Source organism: Cucurbita pepo, chromosome LG08, assembly GCF_002806865.2.
Source record: "Cucurbita pepo subsp. pepo cultivar mu-cu-16 chromosome LG08, ASM280686v2, whole genome shotgun sequence".
In the NCBI taxonomy this organism is placed as follows: Eukaryota; Viridiplantae; Streptophyta; class Magnoliopsida; order Cucurbitales; family Cucurbitaceae; genus Cucurbita; species Cucurbita pepo.
This window is the reverse complement of record NC_036645.1, coordinates 6,464,985-6,480,957: the sequence shown is the minus strand read 5'-3', so window position 1 is coordinate 6,480,957 and position 15,973 is coordinate 6,464,985. Positions and strand designations below refer to the sequence as shown.

Here is a 15,973-nt window from a genome sequence, read left to right as displayed (position 1 = left end):
AAGCCTTCTTCAAATGGAAACGGCCTTATCAGTCCAAAAACAATCACAAAGCCGTTACTTCTACAAGCCCAAAGGCGCCATTGATGATCATTGCTGTCAGGGCACAGGAACCAACACTATCGCTTATTCGATCATCTGGATAAGCTTTCCAAATCCTACCATTTCTAAAATTCTAGGCCATGGGGTGCCTTAAATTGACTCGCCCTCCATGTTTGATTGTTCAATTGGACGGTTTCGGGCCTTAGCTTTCCACAGAAGAACAAGGTTTTCCATTGGGTGAGTGTCCTCCATCCTTTTATCTCTTCATCGTTCTTCTAAATGCGATATTGCTGAATTTCAACCAAGTCCAAGATGTTCTGAACTTGAAAATCAAGCTTTTCTTCCAAGTCTAGTTGATCTAACTTTATCATGTCTACTATGAGGATTTACTTCTGCGATTGTTGCTGTTTGTACTGGGAGATGCTTTGTTTTAATCATCTATACGCCTTTATTGCAAAATTGTTCTTGATTGCGGGAAATATTTAGTCGTTTTCCATTGGATAGGAGAAAATTTGTCAGTGTAAACTAGAGTTTCAAGATGCTGTGGCTTGAAAAATATAGCTTAAATCATGGTTTCATTTGTACTATCCGTATGAAGTAATGCTGAAGCTCTTTCTTGTCTGCCCATCAGGTGTTTGATCACAACTAAGCAGTGTATGAAACAATATGAAGTTCGTTTATCTCTGTTCTGATACTATATCAAACCACTGCTAGATAACAACTTTTGAGATGTTTAGACCAACTATAGTTTGTTAAATGGTTTAGATCTTATAGTTTGATTCATGAACTTCTATGGTTCTTTCATCTCAGCCATGACTTCTTAAACGCTAAGGTTTTACTTTGGAATAGAGACCCATCTCGATTCGCTGTAATAGAGAGTAGGAGACGAACAGACTGAATCTTGACTACCGAGGTGGGGTAAATAAGGACTTCCTCGTAATCGAGAGCATATGTTTGAGTCACGCGATAACACTAATTTACTCTTTTATCTTTGAACTTTTTTCTTAATCGTTCTCTCTACACTTCAAACATTAGTCTATATGTACATGTATTGATCTACTTTCATCAGGTTATTATTAACTAACCTATTTTTTCTCCCTCCAAAGTTTGTCTTCGAAAGATGGGATATCTTCCGTAAGAGCAAGTCCACCGCTAACAGATATTGTCCTCTTTAGGTTTTTTCTTTCGTAATTCTCCTCAAAGTTTTTAAAACGAGTCTACTAGGGAGAGATTTTCACATACTTATAAAGAATGTTTTCCCTCTCAAGCCGATGTGAGATCTCATAATCCATCCCCCTTCGAGCGCAGCGTCCTTGCTGACACTTGTTTTCGTTCCCTTCTCCAACCAATGTAGGATCTTACAATCCATCCCCCTCGGGGCCGAACGTCCTCCCTCGCACACTGTCCGGTGTCCACCTCCTTTGGGGCTCAGCATCCTCGCTGACATACCGCCCAGTGTCTGGTTCTGATACCATTTGTAACAGCTCAAGCTTACCGCTAGTTAATATTGTCCTCTTTGGACTTTCCCTTTCAGGCTTTCCCTCAAGATTTAAAAAATGCAGCTAGAGAGAGGTTTCCACACCCTTATAAAGAATGTTTCGTTCCCCTCTCCAACTGACGTGGGATCTCACATTTCTGATATTTCTCTCAAAGTTACTTCAAAACTAAATGCCAACTGTTGACATATCCTTGCTTGCAGTGGAAAGCATGGCAGCTCCAGCAACAGCAGATATATGTGATGCAAATGCAGCACATGTCACAAGCGGAGATCTCCGAGTACTACAACAAAAATTCAAGATTTACGGGCAACGACGAGCGTTCTCAGGACCAATAGTGACAGTGAAGGTGTTTGAAGACAATGTTCTGGTAAGACAACTTCTTGAAAGCCAAGGTGAGGGGAGGGTTCTGGTGATTGATGGGAATGGAAGCAGGAGATGTGCATTGTTGGGAGGCAACCTTGGGCAGGTGGCTCAAAGCATGGGGTGGGCTGGTGTTGTCGTAAATGGCTGCATAAGAGATGTTGATGAGATCAATAACTGTGATGTTGGTGTGAGAGCATTGGGGACTAATCCATTGAAGTCGAACAAGAAAGGGTTGGGAGAGAAGCATGTGCCTGTTCATATTGGTGGGACTTTGATTCATGAAGGAGAGTGGCTGTATGCAGATAGTGATGGCATTTTGGTGTCCAAATTTGAGTTGTCTGTTGAATAGATAGCTGATTCATAGCATCATTGCTTGTTTCTTAAGCTTCTTCCAAAGTGTATTGGATTGAGTCATGAGAAGAACTCTTTCATAGTTTGTTTCCCAATGTAATATTCAATGTAGCTTTCTATTCCGAGGTCCTTCGAAATTAACGTTCTGATTTAATTACGATTTCGTTTTTAGGCCGTTCAAAAACATGCTTGTAAGAGGAAATCATTATCCACATTTGAGATAATTCGTCAATACTTGAGTCGTTTGGTTGAAGGTTTTGTTTAAAATGTCTCGAGAATAAAATGTGTGATGTCCCACATCAGTTGGGAAGGAGAACAAACCACCGTTTATAAGGGTGTGAGTTTTAAAGCCTTGAGGCCCGAAAGGGAAAGTCCAAAGAGTACAATATCTACTAGCGGGGATCTGGGCCGTTACAAAATGTTCATTGAATTTCATATGAATAAATAATATTTATATTTAGTTGATATTTAGTTGGTGCCATTTACTTTGAAACTAATTCTATTTTAGCTCCCTATTTTAAAATATTAAAATTAGTCTCTCTATTTTATAAATTTTAAAATTAATTTCTACACAATTTTTTTTCTCAAAAGTCTCTATTAACATTGTTTATATAAAATTTGAAAATTATTATTAAAAAAACATTAAAAAAAATGAAAATTAAGTACAAAAATATTATTTTAATTAAATAATAATAATAATAATAATAATAAAGCATGAAGAAAGCGTGCAATAATAATAAAGCAGTGGCAAAATTTGAGTAGCTAATGGCAGTGGTTGGTAAATAATGCAGCACAGGTGAGGGAGCGTGGGTGACTGTTAGGTGAACACCACGCGTAGGCTTTTCCACGTGGCACGTTTCCATGTGGCTAATCACACAAGATTGGTGACAGTTCGTGACGTTAGCAAGAAAGGACAAAGACCTGGATAAATTGCAAATCCCTTTTTTGACCGGTTCTGTCCGTCTTGCCGACCGGACACACAAATAAAATAAACCCGCCATATTTTATTTAGAGATTTATTATTATTATTCTAAATCCACAAAACCATTTTAGAAAAAAGAAACATTATAAAATAATTTTGTTGTTTTCACCGGCTGTCTCGTTCTCCGGTAAATGCTGCAGCTTTCTAAAATTAATTATTTACTTTGCTTCTTCCCTTCTCTTTCCTTCCTCAATCATTGTAATTTACTTTTAGTTTCCGGGAATTAAAATTTTAATTTAATTTTTATTTTTTTAAGATGCTAACATATTTTTTTCAAAAATAAAATATATTCATTTAAAATTTTAATTAACCTCTAAAATATTTCAAAATTTATTGTTAGGACGTTTTACTTTCGAAAACAATATAATATAATATTCAATAATCTCCGTAAATAGTAAACGTTATGTAAATAATGACGCTTACATAACATATTTATGAATATACATATTATATTAATATCAGTTTATACCATATTATATTACATAACGAGTTAGTCTTTGTTCATAATCAAGCGTTAATGATTTTGCAGTTAATATTTAATTTATTTATGATTTTTTTTTTTTAATTTCTTACATCCAATTTCTTTATATTTAAATAATAAAAAATCATCATATTAAGAAGAAATAAGTAAAATTGTACTTCTAAAAGTATTTTTCTTTTTATTTAAAAACCAATCCAATCCAATCATAGTTATGTTTGTTATTTCTAATAATATTATATATTTTTTTATAAAATATTATAAACCTCAATTATTTCATAAATATTTATTTTATTTGATTTATATTAATCTATAATTTTAAAGATAATTTAATTCCAATAACATTTATATCATTTCAGTATTAGTTGATTACTTATTTCCAATTTTTATATTCAAATAAAAAAAACATATTAACAAAAACAAAAACCAAGTAAAATCGTAATTTCAAAAGTTTTTTTTTTATATTAAAAAAATCAATTCAATCATTGCCATATTTTTCTTAACAGTATTATTTTTTATTATTAAACATTATAAACTTAATTCCTTAAAAGATTAAAAAAAAAAACCCTTTTACTTATTATGGTTGTAATTAAATATTCGCTAAATTTAGAATTAATTTCTTTCTTCCTTTACACTCCAAAAAAAATTCATAATTAATTTAATATATTTTTAAATAAATTAAGAAATTTTATTTTTTTAAAAAAATGTGTTTCATTTATTAATTATATGAACACCAAAAATGGAAAATTCTCATTTTCAATTGTCGATGTAAATTCAATAAAAAAAAATGACACAAACAATTATTTTAATTTTTTTTATTAGAATTAAAAAAAGATACGAGTATCGAAAATTCTCATTCTCGGTTCACATGAACCGAATCTGTCTTGTTATCGATATTATAAATTTAATAAAAAAAATCATATAAATATGTAACAAATGCATTATATTGAATATTATTGCTGATTTTAAGGCACCAAATCAATTCTATTATTGCCTATTCTTTAAAATAATTCTATTTTTTTTAATGATAGATTTTTCAAAATTAGGAAAAAAAAAACAAAAAATTGTTATTATTGATTGGGAGACAATAATACTCTGTAAAATCTAAAAAAGAAGCTTTGGAAATTAAATAATTATTTTTAAAATTCAAAATTTTATTTTCACTTTTTTGCTTTTGTTCCTTGGAATTCAAAGATTCCATCCATTTCCTTCCATCTCCTCAGCTTTTGAGCTTTTGTTGTTCTTCAAAGGCTCTCCTCCATTTTCTTCCTTCTGGTTATTGCAACAGTGAAAGCTTATCTTTCTTGTAATTTTGTTGGTGTGGCCATTGTTGATCATTGGGTTTTGACCAGAGCTTTTTCAAGGGAATTTGAGAGACAAAAGGAGCCAGCGAAGAAGGCGGTGGGGGTGCCTGTTTTTTCCCCCCTTCTTCCCTATCTCTTTCGTTTTTCTTCAATCCCGATTATCAAGATGATTCATAATGTTTTCGGATCTTAATTTCTACCCAGTTTTGAACTCCGATTCTGCTTCTGGGATTTTGCCGCTAACCCGTTTTTTCGTGTTCTTCTCTGATTTGATTCTTTTTCGGCCTCCGAATCACTCAGGTAATCACTCAGCTCTATACTCTTTTGTGTTTCTTGTAAGTTTCTTCAATTTTGTCTCTCTGGTTTTGATTCTGTTCTGTTTCTGAAACTTTGTTTTGTTGGGTTCAATGCCAAATGCTTAGATCTTCGCGCGATCTTCGGATCCGACACTGTTTTAGAGGGTTTATTACATGTTTTTTTGTTGTTGTTAAGTTTCATGTTAGGGTTTGATTATTAGGTTACAGAATCGAAAATCATGTATTGTCGTTAAGACGATTAAGATGTGAAAATTACAAGAATGAAAATGCTTGTTCATGGCTCTGTCTTGTTTGGGAGGTGGGATTGTTCATGCATGCTCATTCCAGCTTCCAATCCATTTTCTGTTGCAATCAAGATTACATTATATGGATTGTTATACGATTCATTACATTGTTTCCCTTCAGGATTTCTCGACATTTCTGCGAGATTTTCGAGTTTATATTAACCGAGCAATCGAGTAGTAATGGGGAGGACTGATGATAACGTTGCTATAATTGGGGATTGGGTACCTCCAAGTCCCAGTACACGAGCCTTCTTCTCAGCAATGCTAGGGGAGGATGTTGGTTCTAGACCTGCAATGGATACTATCACCATTGATAAAACTGAAGAGCTATTTCAAAGGCCTCGAGAACATCCGGTATCGAACAACACCGTTGCAAGAGGCGGGATCCCGAGTGCCAATTCTGGTGATCGGTCGATGGATTTAAGTTCGTTTTCGGGGCAGAAATTCCGTGGGGGTCTTGTGGAAAGGATTGCAGCCAGAGCTGGATTTAATGCTCCAAGATTGAATACGGAGAGTATTAGATCCACTGATCAATCTCTGGATTCAGATGCCAAGTCTCCTTACTTGACAATACCGCCTGGTCTCAGTCCTACTACATTGCTAGATTCACCTGTTTTTCTTTCTAATTCACTGGTAAAAGCTGAATTCAGATGCTAAGTCTTCTAGTTGGTGAATATTAAATTCTGTTCTTGATTTGTAAATAGACCCCAAGAACATTCATAATCTTGACCTGTTCATCATTAAGTTTTTCTTCCTCCATATGTCTTACTGCAGGCTCAGCAATCTCCCACAACTGGAAAGTTCCCGTTCTTGCCGAATGTTAGTAATCGGAGCTCGATGATGATGTCAGAGGGCGACGATAAAGGCAGCGACAATCCATTCAACAATAACAGTACATCGTTTGCATTCAGTTCTGGTGTGGAATCTGGATCGTTCTTTTATGTCGGTGCAGCAAGCAAAGTAATTTCACCTTCCATTGTTGCCAATTTATAAGATGCATATACACCAAGAGACTGCACATTGATTTTGTTTGCTAATCTTTTTGCCCTCCAATATATGGTTGTTGTAGACAGATTCTGCCACTGTTCTTCCACAATCTTGTCCAAGAATTGAGGTTTCAGTTCCACGTTCAGAAAATTATTTTCAATCTCATCTTGTAGAACCATCTCTGTCTTTACCTCAAAACAGAATCAGTCATCATCCGCAAGTGGGACTCTCTACGTCATGCGTCGAGAGGGATGATGTGGGTAAGACCGTGTCAGATGATCAAAGAACCTTTGATTCTTTGTGTGGTGGTGGTGAACATTCTTCACCACTCGATGAGCAACCGGATGAAGGGGAGCAAAGAGGCAGTGGGGATTCTATGGCTGGTGGTGGTAGTGGCGCTCCCTCGGAGGATGGATATAACTGGAGAAAATATGGACAAAAACAGGTTAAAGGAAGCGAGTACCCTCGTAGTTATTATAAGTGCACGCATCCAAACTGTCAGGTCAAGAAAAAAGTCGAGCGATCTAATGAGGGTCATATAACAGAGATCATCTATAAAGGAACACATAATCACCCAAAGCCCTCGCCCTATCGACGAGCTGCGACCGGACCTTCGGATTCCCATATCAATATGCAACTAGACATCTCTGCACAAGGTGGCGAACAGACTGCTGAAGGTCTCCTTTGGGGAGATTCACAGAAACGGATTCCAAATGGAGCTCCTGATTGGATGCATGAGAACCTTGAGGTGACTTCTTCAGCATCCTTGGGTCCTGAATATGGCAATCAGCCTAATACTTCACAGGCTCAAAATGGCAGTCATGTTGAAACAGTTGAAGCCATTGATGCCTCATCCACATTCTCTAATGATGAAGATGAAGATGATAGGGGCACCCATGGCAGTGTAACATTGGGATATGAGGGGGAAGGAGATGAGTCTGAGTCTAAGAAAAGGTTCTTCACATGACTATCTTATTTTATGAAAGTATCTAACTGATAGGTTTTAGGAAAAACCATGAAATTAACTTGGTTTGCTTTGATATATCAGGAAACTTGACGCTTATGTAACGGAAATGAGCGGGGCCACTAGAGCTATCCGTGAGCCTAGAGTTGTCGTGCAGACTACCAGCGAAGTAGATATTCTGGACGATGGCTATCGCTGGCGCAAATACGGGCAGAAGGTTGTAAAAGGAAATCCAAATCCTAGGTACATCAAATTTCCATGTTTGTTTGGTATCATCCTGTCACCAGGTGTATTTGTTGACAAGTTTGTGATGGTGTACTAACTGCTTGTGTACAGGAGTTACTACAAGTGCACAAATCCTGGCTGCACAGTGAGGAAGCATGTCGAGCGGGCATCACATGACCTGAAGTCTGTGATCACGACATACGAAGGAAAGCACAATCATGATGTTCCTGCTGCTCGCAACAGCAGCCACATCAATTCCAGTACATCCAGTCCAGTAACCACACAAAACTCGACCGCAACGACTCAAACTCATATTCACAGGCCGGGGCCACCCCAGCCTCAGAACACCATTCCAAGATTTGAAAGGCCAGGGTTTAGCCTTCCTGGAAGACAGCAGATGGGCAGTGCCCATGGGTTCTCTTTTGGAATGAACCAACCTGGACTGAGAAATCTGACAATGGCAGCCGTTGGCCAAGCCAAGCTTCCTGTTCTGCCAATGCATCCATACTTAGCACAAGCACACCATGTTAATGACATGGGTTTCTTGTTGCCTAAAGGAGAGCCCAATGTAGAACCTACATCTGACCTTGGCTTGAACTTTTCCCATGGTTCAACCGTGTATCAGCAAATTATGAGTAGGCTTCCACTTGGACCTGAGATGTGAGTTCTTATTTTACCTTTTCCCCCCAATATTTGTTCACTTGGAAAGTAAAAGTCCTTAACTCTACACACAGTCATTATATATGAAAACACATATATGACCGTTCCATCAGTAAAATCTTTTCAAAGTTATTTCTCTCTTCTGCTTTTGGTTTAGCTGATAAAATCAGTCGACGAAACATAATTCAGTCGAAACAGTTGGTTTATGATGCGAAATCTTTTGACTATATTATTTCGTATTTCCTTACAAAAAATTGAATTCTTACATCCATAACAAGCAACAGTTCTAGAGCTTCATTACAATGTTTTACTTTTTGACAGAAGGGGCTGCTCTCAAATACAAAAACCATTGGGGTAGACTAACCCAAAACATTATTTCAAGTCGTTGGACTATCGATATTCAAAGACGGGAAGCAGTTGGGCAGGGCTACGACAATGAAGTGTTTCGATATGAAAAGGGGTAGGGGAGAATGTATTGCTTCGTTAAGATTTCCAAGAAAACAATCCCAACAAATCATGCGGAGGGAATAAGCTAATTCATTGAAATGATTCCACTAGACCTGACCGTTACAACTTACAGATCAAGAGTACATATTCCAATACAAAGAATAGTGAATGAATCAACTAACATTGAAACCTAAAATGTAAGGAGACTGAATCCTTTGAACAGGCATGGCCCATAGATATCCTAATATAAACCATATGGATCCCTTAGCCTGAATTCTCAGTAACCTCTCCAACTCTTCTGAAATAATCTGTGTATTATGTTACAGCTTTTGGATTGTTGCTTCTGCGTAAAATACAATTTGCTAAATTACATGGAAAGTTATTATATATCAGATTTACTCACCATATAGTTTACCTCTTCGCTGAAGAACAACCAGAGGGTTTCCAATATTCTGTCATCAGTGGGAAGAATTCTGAATAAAAACAGATCATAGTTCAACATTCAGCTTGTTCTTTAATTCTGAATGCTGAAGAACTTTAGTACTGAATCTGTTGCACAGTTCCTTAATGACTATCTGCAACGCTCTCCTGGACGACGATCTCTTTTCCGCTAGGATATACTTTTTCCCTTTGATTGACGAACTCTCTGCACAGAAACAAAAAGAAAAAAAGGAAAAAAAAAGAAGCTTTTTAGAAGAAAAATCCAGATGCAAAAACCATGAATCATGAGACATTCTTCCTTTTATCAAGTCAGGACCTTGTAATATCCAAAAAAGTTGGAGACTGTTTTATTGGTTACATTTTCTTTTCTCTTCCCAGGATAAACCGGCATGGAATTTCAGGTGGCTTGAGCCTTTTGAGAATATAAATCCAGGAAGTACCAATTATTTAAAGGCAAACGATAATTTATTTATAAAACACCATATTTTGAGATTCAATAAGAACCTGAGACAGCTAAAAATTGAATCATAGTGGAGAACGGCTACAATTCTTCTTTTCCTTCCTCTGCCACGCTTAATGACGGGCAACTGCTTTACACCCTTCGCCTCCATTAGTTCCTTAGCAATTGCCAGAGCATTGTCTGGGTAACATGTCAAAATACCTCGTTCTCGCCCACGATAACTGATCCCTCGAGTGTAAATAGAGGACACTAGACAGGTATCCACCTGCCATAATAGCGAGTTTGCTCAAGGCAGGAATTATCAACAAAATGAGCAAATAAAGGTCAGGTATCCATAGACATTGGTTTTCTAGATACTTGATTTTCATTCATCTCATTTTCTAAGATTATGCAACCAAGATCAAGAACCAGCAGGGTCTAAAAATAAAGCATGGAACAAAAATTGCTAGGCATTATCGATACGTACACTCAGTGATTCACTCTTCAGAGTGTCGCCATACTTCTTGAAGAGATATCTTTTAATGTCACCATTTGTCAATATTCCCTCAAGTAAATCATCCTTGTCAACCACTAATGCACAGTTCTGCTGGTTATCCTTCATATATTTCAGTGCATCTTTCAAGTACAAAGACAACGGAACCTTCAAATAGTTCTTTGACATCGCTTTAGAAACCTGGAAGGCAGGAACGTCGAGTATAAGAATTCGGATAAATAACAAGCTGCGAAGGGATAGAGGGAGGTGGAGGAGAGATGGAGAAATAGGTACCTTTAGTTTTTCGAGAAGATTATCTTCATAATTAGATTCCCGGTCAGATGGAGTTACCACCTCAGAGAGCTCTAAGTCCTTATCACCACTATCATACCTCCAAGATGCCCCATCTTTATGTCCAGGAGGAGAAAGAGAACTATAACCTCTAGTTGAAACCCGCTTTTCAGATGATTCGATTTCCTTGGTCTGTTTTGTAACTGAAGGAACCCATATGGCCAAGCCAACAGCTCCCTGCACATAGATTTGGCAGCAGTGAGGAAAATAAGATCCATTCATTGAGAAGTTTACGCTTCAAAAATATGTCGCACGAATAAGATGTCAAAGAGTTCTTAAAATGTCCAGCACTCCCTGCGTTTGAATTGTGCAGTGACGGCTGCTCAACTGTCAAGGAAACTACTAAATGCTACAATTCACGCTCAGATTCAATCTTTTATCATTGTTCTAATAAGAGAACTCCCAATTTTGGATTAAAAATGATGACGAAACCGAGCAAGAGTTTCAGAAATAGACATTTCGAAAACAAATATCCATAATGGAAGCCTTCAAGATAATAATTCAAAAAGTTATGGAAAGTGAGTTTAGTCCTAGACACACCCACATCTGTATCCTTACTTACATCCTTGATTACCATAAATTCTTTTATCAAAAGCAGTATGGGCAAAATACTTGAAGGTTCTCCATTAATTCCAGGATTCCAAGAGTGCCTTCGATTTCCACAAACTGTAAGGACCAGGAAGGGTGAACTATATGAAGGTTACTAATTTTAAATCGATATGTGGAAGAACTAATTCATAGGGCAATGACTTTTTAAGGCGAGCTCTGATTTACTGCAAGGAAAAGTGGTAGTTTCTCAACTAGACATGGTTATTCTTTACAGATTTTTTCTTTTTAAAAAAATTATCTCCGTAAGAATGTACTAAAGATATCAGGGGATACTTGCCATGAGTGGAAGGAGTATCCTATAATCCTTTGTCAGCTCAAACAGAAGTAGAACCGATGTCAAAGGCACCGAACAGACCGAGGCCAGTGTAGCAGCCATTCCAACCTGTATAAAGGCATCAAATAATAAAGAATTGAACAAAATATTGCCTGGAGTAACCACTAAATGAGTCAAGTAGTGCATCATTTACTGTTAATAAGAAAAATACTAGGGAAAAAGAAAACTACCAATGCATAGGCTTGCGGCTGTGCAACAGCTGCATTTCCAGGAATTGCAGCATTAATAACTTCAACAGCTGAGCCCCCAAATACAGCACCAACAGCAGCACCAATCATAAGACTGGGTGCATAAAGACCACCTACGAGCCCAGAACCCTTGCACAGAGCAGTGGCCACAACTTTTGCAGCTGCTATCTGAGTTAATAACCAAACCCCAGGAGCAGAAGGACGATTCCCAGTATGTAGGATTTCTTCAACGTTTGTGAAACCCCAATAAAGGATTCCAGGGTACTTGAGAGCTATTATTCCAGCTCCCAAGCCGCCTAAAGCAGGACAGACAACAGGAGGAAAGCCAAATCTTTCCTTGATGAATTCAAATAATTTACTGAACCAAGCAACTAAACGTGTCACTGCTACACTCACAACGCCACATAGCATTCCCAATATCAAGTACAACGGAAGTTCTACAATGAAACATGAGGTAATCAGTAATCAATCAAAATTAGTAGGCGTGTATATTAATGATTCAGACACTTTTTACAGTCAAATTGTTCCACGGCAGTTCTACAAAGATTCTTTGAAATTGATACCATTGATGCTAACCTCTACGAAAAATTCATATGCTGACACCAAAGAGAAAAGACGCCAAAACAATCCACAACTAACCCCTTTTAAGTGCATATAAGATCTAGGCTAAAGTCCAATTTGTAAGAGCTAAAGCCATACTATCCCGCAACCTCACTCTGTCCAATTGGCCTACAAATCATATATGATTGGAAAAAGAAAAGAAAAAGGAAAGGGTTGGCATCACACTCAATCCTAAGGAAGCTATCGGCAAAGTGGATTAGAACTTTTTTTATACCATTCTTAAAGCTAAAGGATTCAATAATAAATGGAGGATATGGTTATAAGCTCGTGTCTCCGGTGTCCTTTTTTTTCTCCTCGTCATCATTAACGATAAACCAAAAGGGAAATTTTGGACTTCTAGAGGCCTTAGTCAAGTGGAGCCCTATCTCCTCTCCATTCTATATTGATTGTCGATTCCCCTAGTAGATTAATCTCCCACATTGTTAAGCATGAACTTATATCTAGCTTCACTTTGAAGAATGCCTCTCTTTGTATCAATGAAGCTTGTAATGTTCCTCATCAAATTTGAAGGTATAACAACAATAATAAAAAAGAAACAAATATAGGATGGCAATGATTATGATATGCATAGATTCATACCCCAAAATGATGCCGATTAAACGAATTATGATTTTGGATAATTTAAACGACCGAATGAAAGGTGAACGTGAAAAATACCAGCAGCAGATTTTAAATCATAAGCAGGTACTGTGAAAGCAGACTGCGTGCCAAGTAAAACAGTCGAGACTGTAGAAGAAATAACAGATGACAATATGATCATTGCAGTCGTAAATGGAGGTGAATTTTCTGCACGTAAAGGCCTTAATACAGTTTCTATTGCAAAGAAGCTACCCGCAACGGCTGCATTAAAGCCTAAATGAAAAGGTCACAAAAAAGATTAGCCATTGATCATGCAGACGTCTCTGTGAAAGGAAAGATCAGGAACAAAAAACAATTGATACCTGAAGCAATTCCAGCAGCTGCACCAGCCGCAACAAATGCTATTTTTATCTTTTCACTGTTGTTTTCCATCATAAGATAGAATCCATTGGCACATGATTTCCCAATATCTACACTAGGTCCTTCAGGACCCAGTGAACAGCCAGTACCTAAAGTGATGGCTGCCTGAATAGCTTTAACTGTAGGAAAAACTCCAGAGAGTACATCAAATCCTTGCCTCTGGGAAGTACTCGACTGTTTTATTTGGCCGAGTATCTCAAGCAAACCATGCATCATACCCACTATAACACCTCCAGTTACCGGTATCAATAGAATGCGATGCCAAGTATCGGCCATTCTCTGTAAGCGAAGCCAAGCAGCACCCTCATTTGGAGTGCCTGCCCAGGCCCACTCATGGATTACATGTACCTACTTGAGAACCATGGCATCAGCAAAATTCTCATAAAGCTTATTGTCATTCAAGTGCTTAATTAAGCTCTTCTTTAACAGGATATTTTCATTGAAACAAGGAAAATCACACAAAATAAAAATATTGTTTCTTAAAAAGAAATGGAGGAAATCCAAGTTCATCCAGGACGCCAAAAGGTTATTTAAACCATAATTGCTAAAAAGAGAGAAACATTTTAGTACCAAGATAATGCAGTCACTAAAATTCATTCAAGAGAGCTGCTATGAAAGTGCAATTTAGTTGAAAATGTTGGCTTTATTCTCTTTTGTTTTTGTTGAATCAACACTGAATTTAAAAGCATAAGCTAATAGGTTAAGATCAACCACTTTCTCTTCTTACTTTTTCTTTTATGGGGGACTAAACATCTCCTCGTCGTCGTCGTTATTGATATTAGAAGCATTGTAACACCTAGTGACTAAAAACAATTGGAATTCGGCTGAGCCTGTTCAATCTTAAATTGCTAACATCATCACCAACCAAATGGATAAAAAGCAGGTACAAATTTGAATAGTTAATTAAACCAGAATGTAGCTATCAAGTCATTAGTAACTACGAAATCTGGTACAGAAACAATGAAGACATGAAAGGAAAAGGATGCACCATTATTGCAGATATCAATCAGAACATCAAGAAAGATCAACAGATGAGAGAAACAAACCCCCATGTTAAAAGCTGCAACACAAAGGCCGGTGGCGAGGCCAAGGAGACAGGCAATAAGGAGCAAAGCCCATTCAGGAGCGGCAGTATCATCAACATTTTCGTCAATTTCGGTATCGCTTCCAGTCGGGGCATGAAGAGGATATGAATTGAAATTGTTGTGACGATCGGAAGAAGAAGAAGAAGAAGAAGAAGAGGCCGTACGAGCTCTACCAACAATATTAAGAGAAGTAGGGCTGAAAGTAGCGGCATGATTATCCATATCATGACGCTTATAACTAAGACGACGACCAGAGAAGCTTCCTCCACGATTGAGATGATGAAACATATCCAAAATCACACCTCGTTTTCCACTGTTATTTCTCAATGGCTGAATCCCATTTCCATCTTGCGATTCTAAATCATGATCTTCCCCTTTGTGATCCTCCATGGATCTAAGAAGGCGATTCTGATCGGAAAATTCCGCTTCCGCCATAGCCAAATTGCTCCCAAGTCGGAGGAGGACGGTGACCCTCTCGTTAAATAGCACAAGTGAAAGTCATTCAACGAAAATGGAGAAATGGGTAATGAATGAAATCGGTTTTGGAATGGGAAAATTTTTCAGAATTGAAATCCCGGCAAGCTCTGTGGAACCGGGAAGAAACCCGGCGGAAGAAAGTGACGCATAAAAAAAGTAAACAGGGAACAACGCCGCTTCACGTTCCGCATTAGATGCTGCGCTTCCAAAATCGTGTAAATTCTGGGGGCACTAATTTGCTAGGTTTCTTCCATGGCAGCTACCAGATTGCTATATGTTTATTGATCCTGCGTGCGATCTTCCTATGATTTCCATCTTCAAAATATGGACATTATTGTATGAATCTTTGTGTATCTCAATCAAATTAATTAATTAATTCAATACTGCAAGACCCTACTTCTACATTTTTCCCAATCAGATCGGAAAAGAAAAAGAAATTAAAATATTAGTTTTTACTCCCAAATTTTTGGAAATAAATGCATATTATATATAAATATATATATATATATATATATATATTTGCTGGCGATTCTTTAATTAATCGCCAATACCCACATTTCTTGGATGTACTAATCTTATACGAACTCATTATATACAATATATTTATTCACATATTTTCACGTAAACTATTTTGACCAAATTATTTGAAAGAATTGCCGAGTAAAGTGTATCAATAGTGTTACTGGAATAAAACACTCAACTTTATCCCTGTACCATGAACCTATTAAATTATTATTTGAACATGATAGTCTTTCGTGTGAACTAGATATATTTGAAAATTAGATAATGATATACATAATATAAATAAAAATTTATTTTGTTTTTATACGTAATAGGTTAAAACGAACATGTCTACTAGCAGGAAATTTTGGCTCTTACAAACTTCTACTACATCATAAGCAGATCAACCGCTTATTATCCAACTCTTGTCTAATCTTTCGAAGCTCCATCTCGTGGAGCATGTTAGAGATCTAAGTTCACGTTAAGGAATAGGTGGATTAAACTAAATCGACTTATTTGAGTTGAATTTTCGGTA

General features: G+C 37.1%; 3 protein-coding genes across 7 annotated transcripts; 2 read left to right on the top strand and 1 right to left on the bottom strand.

Annotated features, from left to right (window-relative positions):
- The first annotated feature begins 73 nt into the window (after positions 1–73).
- On the top strand, positions 74–2,484 carry LOC111800871 (putative 4-hydroxy-4-methyl-2-oxoglutarate aldolase 3). Of its 2 annotated transcripts, XM_023684767.1 has the most exons (3): positions 102–276; positions 850–952; positions 1,739–2,484. In XM_023684767.1, exon 3 carries the CDS (start codon positions 1,747–1,749, stop codon positions 2,248–2,250), a length of 504 nt encoding a protein of 167 aa, XP_023540535.1. In that variant the 5' UTR covers positions 102–276; positions 850–952; positions 1,739–1,746; the 3' UTR covers positions 2,251–2,484. The 2 variants fall into 2 exon arrangements, with proteins under 2 accessions (XP_023540534.1, XP_023540535.1); XM_023684766.1 differs by lacking the exon at positions 850–952 and having other exon boundaries at positions 74–276.
- Positions 2,485–4,894: 2,410 nt separating this feature from the next.
- LOC111800787 (probable WRKY transcription factor 2) lies at positions 4,895–9,170 on the top strand. 2 transcript variants are annotated; one of them, XM_023684634.1, is made up of 7 exons: positions 4,895–5,316; positions 5,739–6,250; positions 6,392–6,577; positions 6,687–7,558; positions 7,653–7,811; positions 7,905–8,453; positions 8,778–9,170. In XM_023684634.1, exons 2-7 carry the CDS (start codon positions 5,798–5,800, stop codon positions 8,809–8,811), a joined length of 2,253 nt encoding a protein of 750 aa, XP_023540402.1. In that variant the 5' UTR covers positions 4,895–5,316; positions 5,739–5,797; the 3' UTR covers positions 8,812–9,170. The 2 variants fall into 2 exon arrangements, with proteins under 2 accessions (XP_023540402.1, XP_023540401.1); XM_023684633.1 differs by having other exon boundaries at positions 8,775–9,170.
- On the bottom strand, positions 8,943–15,303 carry LOC111800785 (chloride channel protein CLC-f-like). Of its 3 annotated transcripts, none has more exons than XR_002816020.1 (10): positions 14,422–15,303; positions 13,318–13,723; positions 13,034–13,228; positions 11,738–12,192; positions 11,511–11,615; positions 10,568–10,801; positions 10,268–10,474; positions 9,846–10,066; positions 9,316–9,546; positions 8,943–9,243 (listed from the first exon to the last, which is right to left on the bottom strand). XR_002816020.1 is itself a non-coding variant. In XM_023684632.1 (10 exons), the coding sequence occupies exons 1-9, from the start codon at positions 14,893–14,895 to the stop codon at positions 9,696–9,698; spliced, it is 2,355 nt and encodes a 784-aa protein (XP_023540400.1). In that variant the 5' UTR covers positions 14,896–15,303; the 3' UTR covers positions 8,971–9,546; positions 9,658–9,695. The 3 variants fall into 3 exon arrangements, 2 of the variants coding, with proteins under 2 accessions (XP_023540400.1, XP_023540399.1); XM_023684632.1 differs by adding an exon at positions 9,658–9,753 and having other exon boundaries at positions 8,971–9,546; XM_023684631.1 differs by having other exon boundaries at positions 8,971–9,546.
- Between the last annotated feature and the right edge of the window lie 670 nt (positions 15,304–15,973).